Consider the following 16,430-nt stretch of genomic DNA (forward strand, 5'->3'; position numbering starts at 1 on the left):
GAGCCTGCCACCCGCCACCCCAGGGATGAAGCTCAACTCCAGCTACCCCAGGAAGGTGGGGAACTCACTGGTTGCCTGCTCCTCTGGCTTGTGTGTCTCCAGAGGGGCCCAACCACTGCTGATGGCCCCTGGGGAGGGGCTGCTGCTTCCCCCTCTCCCCCCAAAAAATCACTGCCCAGGTAGCTGTGGCTGCAAGAAAATCCCTGGTGGCTCCATGTGGCCAAGGTGGCTGCATTTGAGGTTAACTGAAAGGAGAGATTATTCGAGCCCTGCTTTCTTTTTCTGACTGGAGTCTAGAGGTCTGCACGTTTAATGAGCCAGGATTGACAGCTGCCTACTCTATCATTTGCCTGTGATCTCCTCTGCCCCAGAGGAAACTCCTGGTGCCACCAACTTGCCAATCATCCCAGGGCGCATGGAAATACCATGGGAATGTGTCATGCAGCAATTTCTGTTTCGGGATGGGAATGAGGCTTACTCTGTGTCTCCCTATTCCTGGGAGGAAGAGAGAAACTGCTCTGCCAGAACTGGAGTGATAAGCCATCACTCACGTCTTCAGATCTCAGAAGCGAGGCTACTAAAGGAGAGAGAGACACAGAGACAGAGAAAAGCAGGCTGCAGAGCACCAAGGCAGTGCTGAGTCCAGCAGCACAACTCCCTAGCAAGCTGCAGCTGCTCAGGAACTCTTCTTCGCCTGACAGGGTGATGATTTTTGCCCAGGGGGCAGTGGCAGGAGGTGCTGTTTCAATCCCAGAGCGCACGCTGGAGCAGAAGGCAGGGCGCTTGCAGTTTGGTTCGCTGGCTGCGCGGAGCGCACAGTTCGGCAGCATGGAGTGAAGAGCGAGCTGAGCAGCCAGGGGAGAAGACAGATGCGGGCAGCAGCACCATGGACAGGGCTGGGACGCGGAGTCACTCCAGAGGTCAGCACCATGGAGAGCGCACCGGTCCTGCGTTAGGCAGCGGGATACAGCCCTGAGCTGAGCGCGCTGGGTGCCTGGATTCAGCACCAAGGACAAGGCTCCGGCGTGAGAGGAATCCCACCAGGGACCAGCACCATGGAGAGGAGACTGAACGTGACCCCGGAGGCGCTCAACAGGCTCCTGGAGGAGCACAACATGACCAGGGAAGAGTTCATTGCCGCCTACGGCCTCAAACCCCTCGTGTACATCCCAGAGCTGCCTCCCAGTGCCAAGGTTGTCTTCCTGGTGATCTACATCATCATCTTCGCACTGGCTCTTCTGGGCAACAGCCTGGTGGTCTACATCATAATCCGGAGGAAAGCCATGAGAACAGCTACCAATATTTTCATCTGCTCCCTGGCTTGCAGTGACCTGCTGGTCACTTTCTTCTGCATCCCTTTCACTCTCCTGCAAAACGTCTCCTCAGAATGGCTAGGTGGTAAGTCTGTCCAAGTGGGCTCACCCCCACCCTTCCCCTTGCTTCTTTCCCCAAGGCTTGAGACCTGCCACAGGTTGTCTACTGCCCATTAACCAATCGCCCCCCCCCCGCCTTATAGCTAAGTTGTAGACCATGTCCATATTTTGCTGTTTTAAAACCAGATGTTCCTTCTCTTTAGCTGAGTAAGCGGAATCATTTTAAAAGTTGTTGGAATAATTCAGTTCCTTCCACACTTAACAAATCATTCCATCAGCCTCTGGGTGTGGGAGGGAGTTGTACTCCGGCAATTGCTTTTGCAAACTCTGTCACAACGCTGTCATGTTGCAAATGGCTCAATAAATTGTGGCTATTTCCCGTTTTTAAAAGAAATTATGGTCACATGCAGAAAAATGAACCTTCATAACCTTTAAAAAAATAAAAATGCAATAAACTCACACAAGACGGTTTTGTGTTTTGCTAACAATTTGGAATTTCCACCTCTTTGTTTTCTGTTATCTTTGTCAGCTTGTAGTTTTCTGGGTCTCTCTTTGTAGTTGCAATTAGGAACCTGTCACTTAGCCTGGGAAAACATGTTATTGGGTCACAAATGAGTTATGCAGGGTATGAAAGGTAATGCTAGTATCCACATTTTATCATTTAAATGTGCATGTATGTGACTATGGTGTTGTTATATTATTTATTTGTATTACCAGAGTACCTCTGAGCCCTACCCATATATTAAGACCTCATTGTGTTATATGGTACCTAGTTATACAAAAGAAAATGTGGCATGCTCTGACATTCAGAAAGGAGGAGTAAATAATCAGCAGGACACTGGTCAAAGGGTGGTTAATACTCACTGAAATCAAGCTATGTGTATAAGGCATGATAAGAATATGATAACTGAATCAATACATCAAGATACATCACACTGGGGTCTTCACAAATGGGTCTAGAAGTGAAGTTTTCATTAGGCAAGACCAGAGTGAGTTCAGTCACATTGCTATTGCTCTAAGTGGCATGCCCACAAGTGATAACATTTCTAGTTGCTGCTTACTGTCAAAAAGTATTTCCCTTTGAAAGCATGAGGGAAAACCAGGGAAAATGCGGCCAATCTGATTGTTAAAATTTGAATGCCCCACTGTTGGACTGAGGAGCAAAAGTGTAGTCATAAAGTTAGATAGATATGTAACTGAATAATCACTACAGGATCAATGAGGAGGATGTCATCACTAAAACCAAACTCCAGGGCATCCTCTTAGATTCATGGGCCTGTTCTACATTACAAAGTTAGGTCAACATATGCCATGTTAGGTTAAGTTAATAATGTGTCTACACTACCGAGTCCTTTCTGCCAACCTAAAGGGCTTGTAAAGTCGACTTCTGTACTCCACCTCCGCAAGAGGTGTAGTGCTTTAGTCGACATCCACTCGTCAACATGGGAATAGTGTAGACACTGCGCTATGTTATTCGAAGGAATTGGCCTCCAGGAGGTGTCCCATAGTGCTCTTCTGTGACCGCTCTGGAGAGCACTTTCAACTCCACTGCACTTCTGCCAGGTACACAGGAAACAGCTGCCCACCCGTTAAAGCACTGGGAACTTTTGAATTTTCATGTCCTGTTTGATCAGCGTGGAAAGCTCATCAGCACAGCTGACCATGGATACTCAAGGCCGCAAACGTGCTCCAGCATGGAGCACACAGGAGGTGGTGGATCTTATTGCTGTGTGGGGAGAAGAGTCTGTGCAGGCAGAGCTCCGAATCAACAGAAGAAATGCTAATATCTATGCCAAAAATCACGCAGGGCATGGGGGAGAAGGGCTATACCAGGGACACACAGCTGTGCCCCATGTAAATAAAGGAGCTTCAGCAAGTGTACCAGAAGACAAGGGAGGTGAACAGTCGCTCTGGTTCTGAGCCACAGACGTGCTGCTTCTATGAAGAGCTGTATGCAATTCTAGGTGGCAACCCCGCCACTACCCCAAAACGCTCTGTGGATACCTCCCAGGAGCCCCAGGCGACCTTGGGCAACAACGAGGAGGACATTGTTGACAAGGAAGAGGAGGAGAATGCGCAGCAGACAAGTGGAGGATCCATTCTCCCTGAAAGCCAAGAACTTTTTTTAAACTCTGGAGCCCATCCCCTCACAGGGCCAGTTGGCGGCAGAGCATGATGCTGGGGAAGGCACCTCTGGTGAGTACACATTTCCAATCAAACTGTAGGGATGAAATGCTATTATTTTAAATGTTGAATCTGATTTTAAAAATTGGGATAGTGGTTATCGGTGGCCATTCCAGCTATGCAGAGGGTGCGCTCCAAAAAAGACTACTTATGTGCCCGGGGATGGCCCGGGAATCTTCCATGGAGATCTCTAGGAAGCTTTCATGGAGGTACTCTGCAATTTTTGCAGAAGGTTTCTGGGAAGGGCTGCCTTATTTCATCCACCACCCTAGGACACTTTCCTGCGCCACTCCAGTATTAACTCTTCTGGCATCATTGCGGCACCCAGCATTGCAGCATAAGGACCAGGTCTGTACCCAGACGCTTGTAGCATCTGCTCCCTTTCTGCCTCTGTTACCCTTAGGAGAGTGATAGCGCATATGGTTACCTAGGAGAAATGGGGGAAGTTTTCAATGCTAACCCTTAAACCGCAAGCAATTTGATAAGTAATCCACCCCTGTTTGGTGAATTCTGGGTCACACAACCACACTTTCCCGAGCGTGACCTGGTTGTGGTTGGAAGGAATCACTGCGTACTGCAGCCAGCATTTAAAGAAGGGGAGGCAACACTTCCTGTTCGTCTCCCTTCCACCCCAACCCTGTGCTGCTTTTGTAACAATGAAACTATTTGCGGGGCTTTATGCTGGTGCCTGTCCTTAAGCATCATACAGGTTGCTATGGGAAAGGGGGTTGTGCTGAGGTTGGAACCATTGATCCCAAGGATTTCTTAATAAAAGATGCAGCACAAGACCTCTCGCCAATGCCTCGTGGCCTTACCATGGCTGGAGCAGCAAACCGACTCTTGCAGTAGCCAGCAGTTCTGCTTATGTTGTGGCTTGCAGGGAAGTGCATTGAGGGGTGTTTCTTTTATAAAAAGATTTAACCTTGCACCAGAAACAATGTATGCACTGTCAATGCTACCCTTGTGCTTTGTATTCTTTGCAGCTGAAACCTTGTCCGCCGGTGCATCCTCCAAGCCGGGACAGAGACTTTCCCAGATTAGAAGGTGTAAAAAGAAGACTCAGGAGGACATGTTCAATGAGTTAATGTGCGCCTCCGAGAGTGACAAGACGGAGCTCAGCGCATGGAGGATTGCATTGTCTGACAACCTGCACAATGACCACATGGACAGGAGACCATGCAGGGAACACAGGTGTGACATGCAGGATGAGATGGTGTGGATTATGAGGGAGCCAACAGACAAGTTGAGGCATCTGGTTGAGGTTCAAGAAAGGAAGCTGGACACTAGAGTCCCACTGCAGCCTATGCTGAACCTGCTTCCCTCATCGCCAAGTTCCACATCCTCCTCTCCCAGACATCCTAGGATGCAGGGGGAGGAGGGGGAGAGTCTGGTATCCCTTGCACTCAACTCCAGGGGAGGGTACAAGGACCAGAAGGTACCCATTCCCACACCTTTGATTGTTATTGCAGTGCAGTTGTAAGCAAGTTGTCCTGGTTTCTCTCTCTAAGCCCTCTGCCCCCCGGTGTTATCAGCCCCTTAGCCCCAGGTTATCTTTGCTGTCTCTCTCTGTTTGTGAGCATAAAAAAATAAATGGATTGAGGAGAAAAGGTTCTTTATTCATTCAGCACACAGCGGTTAGTGGGGGAGGAGTTTACAGGGGAGGACATGCAATGAAGGGGACAGCTAGGTAAGGAACAACACACATAAGTGTCACATTACTGTGGGTCATGGATGAAACTAGTTTTCAAAGCCTCACAGAGACACAGTGTGCCTTGATGTGCTCTTCTTATTGCCCTGGTGTCTGGCTGCTCAAAACTGGCTGCCAGGCAATCTGCCTTAATGCCCACGCCACTGGAAACTTTTCTCCCTTTGTTTCACAGATATTATGGAGCACACATGAACAACAATGGGGATATTGCTTTCATTGAGGTCTAATCTAGTAAGCAAACTACACCAGTGGGCTTTTAAACATCCAAAGGCACATTCCACCACCATTCTGCACTAGCTCAGCCTATGGTTGAACCACTCCTTACTGCTGTCCAGGCTGCCTGTGTACAGCTTCACGAGCCATGGGAGAAAGGGGTAGGTTGAGTCTCCCAGGATCACGACTGGCATTTCAACATCACCAACAGTTATTTTGTTGTCTGGAAAGAAAGTTCCTGCTTGCAGCTTTCTGAACAGACTGGTGTTCCTAAAGATGTGTGCATCATGCACCTTTCCCGACCATCCCACGTTGATGTCAGTGAAACGGCCCCTGTGATCCACCAGTGCTTGCAACACCATTGAGAGGTACCCCTTTCAGTTTATGTACTGTTTGGCAAGGTGGTCTGGTGCCAAGATAGGGATATGCATTCTGCCTATCACCCCACCACAGTTAAGAAACCCCATCGCAGAAAAATCATTCACTATGTCCTGCACGTTGCCCAGAGTCACTACCCCACGGTAGATTTACCCACTCCGAATTGATTCCCCATTGACCGGTAGCAGTCTGGCATTGCAAGCTTCCACAGAGATATTGCCACTTGCTTCTCAACTGTCACAGCAGCTCTCATTTTAGTATTGCTGCGCTTCAGGGCTGGGGAAAGCTCTTCGCACAGTTCCATGAAAGTGGCCTTGCACATTCGAAAGTTCTGCAGCCACTGCTCGTCATCCCATATCTGCATAACTAGGCGTTCCCACCAGTCAGTGCTTGTTTCCCAGGCCCAGATGCGGCGCTCCACCGTGTCAAGGTGACGTGTGACTGTCACCAGCATCTGCAAATTGCTCCACTCCAGGGCTTCCAGCAGGGCCGCTTGCGTGGCATCACTTTATTCTGCACGGTGGCTCCTGCTTCGGCTGAGTAAATACTGCAGGGTAAGGCATGAGGTGTTTGTAATGCTCACAACAACAGTGTACAGCTGAGTGGGGTCCATGCTTGCCGTGCTATGGCGTCTGTGCGGGTAACCCAGGCTTAGGGAAAAAGACGCAAAAAAGGTGTGGTTTGTTTGCTGTTGAGTTCAGGGAGGGAGGGAGGTAAGTGCATCATGGGAGGCTAATGCCATGTTCCCATAACCACCCGCACAAATATTTTGGTCCCATGAGGCATTGCAAGCCCAACCCAACATTCCACTCGGCTACTGCTACCCACAGTGCAGCGCTCCGTGAGTTGATGCAAGCCCTACTAGTGAGGATGCACTCTGCCAACACAATGAGCATAGTGGGGACATGCAAAATCGACTTGCTTAAATCAGAGACTCAATGTCAACTTAAATAAAATTGACCTAATTTTGTAATGCAGACATACCCATATATTCCATTGTGATCATCTAGTCTGACCTTCTGTATAGCACAAAGGATAGAAATGCCCTAAAAATAATTCCTAGAGCATATTCTTCAGGTTATAAATGTGATCAAGTCATGATCATTTGTACCTAAATTACTGTTGATTTTTGGTTCTATAATCAGTTCCTCTTTATCTGTTAAGACAAAGTCTAATAAAGAGTTCCCCCATGCTGGCTCCACAACTTTTTGAGTTAAGATATGGTCATCTATTAGTATGGCAACACCCATTTTTTCATGTCCTCTGTGTATATATATCTTCCTACTGTATTTTCCACTGCATGCAGCCGATGAAGTGGGTTTTAGCCCACAAAAGCTTATGCTCAAATAAATTTGTTAATCTCTAAAGTGCCACAAGTACTCCTCGTTCTTTTTGCTGATACAGACTAACGCGGCTACCCCTCTGAAACCTGTAGCCAGTGTGTGTTATACATATACTCCTCTGTATCTGATTCACAGAAGATACGGGCTTTTACAGCCCAGAGCTACAGAGCCTGGCTTTTCAGCTATAGCTGGAGAGGCTAGGGCTGGCAGGCAAACAAGAACTCCATTTGGTGAACAATGCTGAGATTTTGGAATCTGTTTTCATACTGATTCAGAACGAAAACTGAGACCTTTTGAAAGTGATGGAAAAAATGTGAGAGGGGGAAAGAGACTCCAGCAAGCTCACAATAACCCATAGCCTGGTGGTTATGGCATTCACCTAGGATGCGGAAAAAACAGGTTTATGTCCTAGCTCTGCCTGATTTGAAGCAGGAACTTGAAGCAGAATTTTGACATCTCCAATGAAAGCCTTAATCACTGGGGTAGAAAGTCAGTCTCTCCTATTGGAGCTGTTCCACTTTGTATAAAAAATAAAATATTTATTGGGGCAGACCCAGAGACTGATGTTTAGGGCATTCATACAAGTTGTAGGAGACCCAGGTTCAAGACCCTGCTCCAAATCAGAAAGAGCATGTCTATGGCTAGGGCAACTCCAAATCAGAAAGAGCAGGGACTTGAGTCTCCCCCAACCTGGGTCAATACCTTCACCACTAGGCTATTAACTATTCTAGGGTCCCTCTCCTTCCCCACAGAAATTCCATCCCGGATGTGAAAAACCTTCATCATGAACATTGGTGGAAAGAGATATGTTTCCCCACAATGTTCTTGTTTTGACAAATTGGCATTTTCCAATGGAAAAAAAACACACATTCAAAAAAATCCCAGCCACTCCAGTAGATACTCATGTCCATGGTCCCCAGTTCATCCCCACTTTTTGGCCAAGATGCCAGTCATCCCTGAGGAGTGCCTTGACACAATGTTCCCTGTTCATCTCTGCTTAATAGTGACAATGTAAATTGCCTTAAAGGGCCTGATGTACACGAGTTTACTTCTGCAGCGCCACTGATCATAACTGAGCTATTCCTGATTTACTACAGTGCAAATGAGGGAGAACTGGGCCCAAAAAATTGCCTGTGTTGGTTATCTTTCCACTCGTTTTGTTTCAGGGATGAATCACAGAAAGAAAAACTGTATTTGTTTCTTTTGTTTAGGCAGTATGGGAAGTGAGAACACATTTTATGTTTATGCATCATTCACTTTCACCTTTCATTTTAAGTAGCAGTCCATGTGAGTTACTCACTACATCTTTTTATTCTATTCTAGGGCTTGATTCATTCACCAGAGTGATGAATGTATAATTCTGATCTGGTGACATTTTACACCCATGACAAGGCAGGCAAGAATTAGTCTCAGATTCCTGTCCTAGAGTTGCATAGACCTCTATGACTAATTTATATCGCTTGTTTGCCAGATCTTCCACTATTTCTAGCAGTTGTTTCAACATGGTCAGGATTTTTGATTTCTCCCTGGGCTTCTTTCTGATCCATGTAATTATTTGGTGTTACTGCTGTTTTATTTTGCTGAAAATAATGTTCCCTCAATATTTCCTTTGGATAAGCCTCCAGGGCTTTCCAGCATTGCAGGTACGGTAACAGATTGGTCCCACTTTTCTAGATGCCTATATTCTATTTTTATATTTTCTTTTAATTCCAGATTAAAGATACATAATTAAGAAAAGTCCAAGATAGTTTGTGGACTTAAGTTAATGAGACTATTTACATGAGTGAGACAACAGAATTTGGCTGCTGATCAACATGAACAGGGAGTCCTCACATGCGGGTCCTTGTCATAGTCCTGAATTCAGCAGCCCATCGTTCAGCAAAGAGTATAAGCACATTTTGACCCTTTAGCTTAATTGACTTCAATGGGACTTAAGACACATGCTTATACTTAAGACACACACTTTAGTGCTTTGCTGAACGGGCTGGACTTATGCCATAAACGTTTTGCTGAATTGTGCCATGTTTAGGGCAGCGTCCATTGAAGTCGTCCCCAAAAGTACATCAGCCCATGCTTCACAGGGTGAGTAAGGCAGAAGCTGTCCACTCGCACTTTTACAAAATGCTCCTCTAACCCCAGGCACTTGATCCATGTTTAACATGGCTCTCTGCCATTGCTGCCTTCTTATTGTGTAATGGCGCTTTCTGGAAAGGAAACTGATTAGTCTCCATGACATGGTCCCCTGGTTCTATTTACCCTCTATTGAAATAATTATGAACTCCCACTTAGGCCTTCCTATGTACTTGCCTGCCCACCACAGTACACTTCATCTCTACTTGAAGGGTACCTCTATACTGCAGTCGGGCGGGGGGGGGGGGGGGGCAGTGAATGGCAGCCCATGTCGATGTACCCAGGCCAGCTCACTAACAATAGAAGTGAAGATGCCACACGCTGGCTGAATAAGCCCACCTGGGCCTCCAGATATGTACTCACTTGTGCAGCCCACATTGATGCCCACACTTCTGCATCCTCACTTCTATTTTTAGCAAGCTAGCACAGGGACTTCTACACCAGCTGCCATTCAGACCCCTGGCTGCAGCATAAGCATAATACCCTGACTGAGATCCTCACTTTCTCACCCAAGCTATATCAAAAAACCCTGGGTGAAATTCAACCCCGTACAGAAATCTATGCACCACACAAGTCCTTACGCTGGCCTTCTGCACAGGAGTGAATTCCACATTCTCAGTATCATCTCAATAATTCTTTCATTCTCCGGTGTTTCCCAAAGTCCCATCCATCAGCTTTAAATGGTTTCTCCTCTTTCCCTCAGTTCTCTGCCGAACGTTTTCTCCATGTTAATCTTAAACTGGAATGACCTGTGCCAAGGTTTCCTGCTGCAGAGGAAAGACTCAGCTGTTTTCTCTCACTTTTAATATCTTTGATCAATGGTGCAGTAGTTTCAACTGTAATCGTGCTCAGTACTATGATCTCTTCTTTGGCAACTGGCAAAACAGTTTCTCTTGTTTTCATTATTGGTTCTTTAATCCCTTAAGGCACATAGAAATATCATAGAATTCCTTATGTTTTAATCAGGCCTTTGTAGCCCTGTCTACAAAAGGTATATGGGTGAGATCCCCAGCTAGGGGAAATCAGTGTACTCCATATACACACACACTTTTCATATTAATCCAGGAGAGGGAAAAAACGGAGATAACCTAACATCAGGAGAACTTCTTAAAACATCCATTGTATCCCACATGCCGCCTGCTCATCCTCCAGTCCAGAAAGGCCCCAAACACAACTGAACCACTGGGACTCTGCTGCATTCTGGAGCAGGATGCTAGGAATCCGTGCTCTGAGTTTCTGCACTCCCTATGCAGTATGAGGGATTGCTCCTTGAAAGGCTCCTTTAATGGACAGTGCTGGGCTGGAGGTTCTCCTGCCATTGCGGTTCTCTGCTCCTCTCCTCCAATGGAGGGGGCTCTAGGGCTGCAGAGACCTCCCCTTCTCCAAATTTGAGGCTGGAAAGTCCGCAGGCTGTACTTATTTTCTTGTATAATTCGATTCAAATCGGGTTTTTTCTCCCTATTGCTCTGAGTGCATCATCAGAAAGTAGCTTCCAGCCAATTTGTTCTCTGTTTATTACTAAATGAGGTGATGCATCTCATATGTGGAAACACAACTCTCTCCTGTTTAATCATGCAGACCATGTGCATTTTTAGGGTGGTAAATGAGTCTTGGGAGCTGGTGTTTCATCTGAATCATTGCAAGTAACGCTCTAAATGAGCAAATCCTGGAAATCCTCTCTGGTCCTTATATCTAAGAAGAATGACTGAGGATCAATTATATTTCCCACGACTAGGAACTCTTATTCTAGTGTCCTCTATGGAGCCCAGCTGTAGATTGTGGATTGCAGGGCTGTTCCATCCCATAATTTATCTAGTCTGATTTTCAATCACTCAAGTGTTGGGGTTTCTAGCACTTGAGAAAAGGAAGGGTAGGTAAGGCACAGGACTAGGAGTTCTGTTATTTGCCTAATCACAGACTTCCTGGGCCTGATCCACTTACCCTGCACTTTTGGGGTCATTCGCACAGTGCAAAGTAGCACACTAGCAAATCAGACTGGCAGCATTTTAACTGCACAAGGCACAGGGCAATGGTGAAACATGCCCCTTGTGAGGCCAAGTCACATCACCTCTTTCTGCTTCAATTCTCCCCTCTATAAAATGGAATACCACCTCCCTTTCTCACAGCAGTGTCGTGAGGCTAGATTCATCAACATTTGCCAAGTGCTCTCAAATCCCTGCTGCACTGTGCTAGATAACTACAAACCACAAATAATATTATTCCCTTGGAGAAACTATTCCACTCTCTAACAGATCTAGATTCTCTCCCATACCTATTGCAATGATACAAGTTGTTATAAAACTCTTAGCATAGTTGTAATTAGAAGGGAGTCATAAAGGGGATCTAAGGGTTCAAAAGACACCAATCGTGACAGCCAGAGCATGAAATGTTGGCAGGAGAAGAGGCCAAACCCAGTTTTCACTGCCTTGAAGATATGTGGCGCAAGACATCTGTTGCAACTAAAGTTTCCCCAAGCAATAATACCCAGGGCCTAGTTTGTCAGGGTTGCTAAGCACGTCGGCTTCAATGGGAGCTGCAGGCGCGCGCAGGAATTCTGAAAATAGCCTTGCCCCAATTCAGAAGGAACCAATCACCAGCTCTCTCACAGGGAGAAACCGAAGAGGAGAGTAACGTATTCTAGGAGTAAAGGCTGAACCTTTAACCTTGCAAGTTACTTGGATACTACGCTGACAAGTGCCACCGAAAGAGGGAACAGATGTGGCTGTAACAAAGGCCGCGGCTCAGCGATATGAAGCTCAGCTTGTCTTTTGCAGAATGTCAAGTTCAGCATCTCGATCAGTTCTTCAGCTTGAACACACTCTCCGCACTTCCTATCTGCTTCCCCCTTCTGCCCAATCACACATCCAATTATGATGCACACCTGCAGTGCCCTGAGCCTCAGCCCCCTGCACCATAGGTTTTGCTACAGCACATGCATGTCAGCTACTGTTTGATGAAAGAACTTACTTTTGATTCCTCCCTGACCGGTAGATCTTCTCCCGAACTGTAGCTTGTCCCCACTGAGAACAATTTTTTACATCTTTTCTAAAACCCATAAAAATCCACTTAGTCCCCAGGGGAGAGCCATTTTCTTTGGCACTGGTTCACTCGTGCAGTTCGTTTGTTTTCTCTGTGTGTGTGAGAGAGACAGAGAGAATTGTTGCTGGTAAAGTCTGCTTGCAAAACTACTATTTCCCCTTGAGCATGAAGGGAATTGAGACTGTGTCTTTGGGAAACAATCGAGTCCTAGAAGAGTAGCAAAGGCTACCAGAGAGTGCACCTCCTCCAGCATCCCTGGAAGGCATTATTATTTCTCCTGACCTCTTCAGGCTGCCTCCAGCTAATGTCTCAGGCAACGTATCCCCTTCAGCCTGGCTCTGGAACTAAGTGCCACTCAAGAGCCCTAATTCAATAAATATTATTTCAAGTTTGATTTATTTAATGATTGGGCTGAGCCAGAGATCCAGAGGCTCTGAAATTAATTCTTCTTTTATACAAATCCCAGGTATTATATTAAAAGTACACACTATTTTTGTTTGATTGGCCAAATAGACTAGTTTAAAATGTCTAGTGCCTCTGAAATATTCTGTTGAGATTCAGCTGAGCCAGGGGAAATGTCTTTTTAAAGCAGCAGCTGATGTTTTATAGAAATGTGTTGGGGAAAAATGCTTATGCAGGAACAATGCTACTTTCGGTTATGATATATTTTCTTCTTGGTCTTCATTTTTCTCTTCTCTGTCTTAGAGCTTATTTACATGGGGAAAGTAGTGCAGAATAAGTTAGGATATGAATTTAAAGCACAATAGCTATTCCAAAGTGGACTAAACTAAACCGAACAAATGCACTCAGTGCGGAATAGCGCGCCCACAAGGAAAGGTAATGCAGAATAGCTATTTTGGGCTATCTCCCCATGTAGACAAGCCCTTATTGTTGTATAACTATTCGTCCGGGGAAGGAGAATAAGCTGAATAAGCTATGCTGGTTTAGGGCACTTTTATACAGGTATAAATGCATCCACACTAGTGAATTTACTGGTTTAGCTATATCAGTAAAAAAATCATACCCCTTACTGACATAGTTATACTGGCATAATTTTTCTAGTGTAGACTAGCTCTTAGGCTCAGGGAATCATAGAAATGTAGGGCTGGAAGGACCTCAAGAGGTCATCAAGTCCATCCCTCCCCCACACTGAGGCCGAATTAAGTATACCTAGATCAGTGATACTCAGACTGAGGCTCGTGAGCCACAAGTGGCTCTTGAATGTGTCTCCTGCAGTTCTTTGCAGCACATATTAAAACACTGTGATTGAATTATTAACCAAAGTTATTAACCAATCAGGAGGCTTCTGCTATGTTATTAACCAATGGTACTTGATAAAATACTTGATCAGTCATTTTACTGTGAGAATGAATATATATAGGTAAAGGAAACAATGAATTCACACAACTGTGGCTCTTTTGGGTAATGCTAATTGCTAATTTGGCTCCTGAACCACTGAGGTCTGAGTATCACTCGACTATCCCTGACAAGTGTCAGTCTAACCTGTTCTTAAAAACGTCACAAACTCCCACAAAGCACAGCTTCATCGTTCACAGGATCTCTCCTGTCCTGTTACTTCCATGAGCTAACCCTACCTATATCCCGTCCTCTCACTTAAGATCAGAGCTGGTTGAAATTTTTTGAAATTTCAAAACTAGTGGTACGGGGGGAAATCAGGAAAAATACCTATGACAGTTTTGTGATTTCCCCACCCTCTTTTTTTCTACTTAAGATTGTCTGGGTATTTTTTTCTTCACATCGAAGCAAGAAGAAGTTAATACCAACTTTTATCTCCACTTCACATCCAGCTAACTCAAACCCCACAAGCAGGCATCTGCCATCTTCCCTGATGTGCATTTGCAGAGCCCAGCACTGCGTGTAAATGGTGAGCCCTGAACCCCTCCAGCCACCTCCCACATCTTACAGTCAATAGTAGCTACTTCACACAAGTGCCTGGAATTGAATTTACCAAGAGGAGCTGCAAAGATTGCCTGTAAGAGCACTCTGAACCTTCAGAATGCACTCTTTCAGGGTAGGTCACTAAGGTCCAGGTTAGGTGGCCATCAGGTCACGTGTATTGCTGCTGACGTTGGATTAGTTTATTTCCTCTCTGTGTGTTCGCCTTGCCTTTGTGTCGCTCTGGCTGGTGCTATTATAAGGGATGCAACAGTGAGAGTAGTTTTGCAGTCTGTGACCTCGTATACGCTTAAAATTTAGACCGATCTAGCTACGTTGCTCAGGGGTGTGAAAAATTCTCAGCCCCAAGACACATAATTAAGGGGACCTAAGCTCCAGTGTAGACAGCGCTAGGCTGATGGAAGAATTATAGCTACCGCCTCTGGAGGGGGTGGATTTACTACAACGATGGAAAAAACCTCCCGTCGCTGAAGCAAGCGTCTAGGCTGTGTAGCTGCAGCTGTGCCACTGTATTGTAGACACAGCCTGGGTCTATTTTAGGTAGCTTGCCCCTGCTTGTAACTAAGGTCAGTGGGAGATACACATTCCAGTATTAGGCCATTTATACATTGGTTTAAAAGTCTGAGGATCTCAACGACATTTAAAGTGGAAATCAATAAAAATAAATAAGCCAACTGATCTTTGCCAATAGAATATTTTTGTTTCCCTGGAGGCACCAGCGGTTGCAAAAATCTATATTGGCAACAGTAACTTCACTCTATCTGAACCTTTCCCAGCTTGAGGAGAGCATCAGTTAAAATGTTTGGATTGGTCTCAGGAGGAGGGTCGTGAGTAAAATGCAGGGGGGTAGTAGCTCCGAGCTGTTGAAGCCGATTAGCACTTTTGGACTGGGAGCAGCATGTTTTTATCCAGCATTTTGATCCTCTTTGAACCAGAATCCCTCAGCAATTTGGAAAAAAAATATTGTCAGAAAATTGCTTTGCTGGCCAAGGTATCTCCAGCCATGAAATCCAATTTCGGGGGAGTATTAGAGACTTTGAAAGATCAGATAAATTGTGACTGGGCCCTTTCTCTGGTGGAGTAACCAAGTGGACTCTTGATATAACAGATTACAGTCTGAGTAAGGACATACAGCACCAGTGGTCTCTAACTCTCTGTTCAGTGGCAGATTTAACTCAACCTTTGCGGTAAAGGATCAATCCACTTTTGTTTCCAAAGCTCCCATTTAAAACATCGCCTTACCTGGACTGGGAAAATGCATTAACTACATCATTTGATATAATGAGGTTAAACATGATTTTGCCCTTTGTGTGAACAAGGATAGTTGCGTTTCAGTGTGGTTAACTCCGGAGATCCACAACCAGCCAAAACATTTTTAAACACAACAGATCCCTGCCTACACTAAGAGTATGTCTACACTGGAAATAAAATCCCACAGTGTCTCAGAGCCTGGGGCAACTGATCCAGGTCACGGGGCTAAAATTAGCAGTGTAGATGTTTCAGATGAAGCCCAGTCTCTGAAACCCAGCGAGTGAGCATCTATTCCCAGCTTGGCCACTGGCCTGCTGGGTGGCCTTGGCAAGTCACTGCCCCACTCCATGCCTCAGTTTCCCCACTCTGTACCTCAGTTTCCCCATCTGACAAATGGGATAATGACGTTAACCTCCTTTATAAATTACTTGGAGCCCTACTGATGAAAAGTGCTATTTAAGAGCTAGGGATTATTATAACATTAAGCACAGGTGTAGTAACAGTAAAGTCAATGATACTGCTCATGTGCTTAACGTTAAGTATGTGCTACAAGGCTTTGCTGGATTGCGGGGGAGAGCAGGAGGGTCATGAGCCAGATTTTGAAAAGTATTTAGGTGCCTAAAGAAGCAGAAGGGCACCTAGTGGAATTTTCAAAAGTTCTTAAGACCATCCATGGGGAGTTAGGTACCTAACCTCCTCTGATGCTTAGGAAAATCCCTCTAGGTGCCTCTCTGCATCTTCAGGCACCTAAATATCTTTGGAAATCTGGCCCCATATGACCAAGGATAAGTTATTTAATTGTTCTGTGCCTCTGGAAGATTCTACATCACAGAGGTGTTGTGAAACTTAGTTAACTGCCTATCATGCTGGCCACTATTGTCTTGATTCCTTGTA

The 16,430-nt window shown here is 45.6% G+C and overlaps 1 protein-coding gene across 1 annotated transcript in view; it reads left to right on the plus strand.

Annotated features, from left to right (window-relative positions):
• The first annotated feature begins 564 nt into the window (after positions 1–564).
• The window catches only part of LOC101939408 (pyroglutamylated RF-amide peptide receptor-like), a 101,152-nt gene continuing 85,286 nt past the window's right edge, over positions 565–16,430 (plus strand). Inside the window, exon 1 of the mRNA XM_005285214.3 lies at positions 565–1,398. Coding sequence (XP_005285271.2) covers positions 1,056–1,398 — 343 coding nt within the window. The 5' untranslated portion in view covers positions 565–1,055. The remainder of the gene's footprint in view (positions 1,399–16,430) is intronic.

This window comes from Chrysemys picta, chromosome 2 (assembly GCF_011386835.1).
Source record: "Chrysemys picta bellii isolate R12L10 chromosome 2, ASM1138683v2, whole genome shotgun sequence".
Lineage (NCBI taxonomy): Eukaryota > Metazoa > Chordata > Testudines > Emydidae > Chrysemys > Chrysemys picta.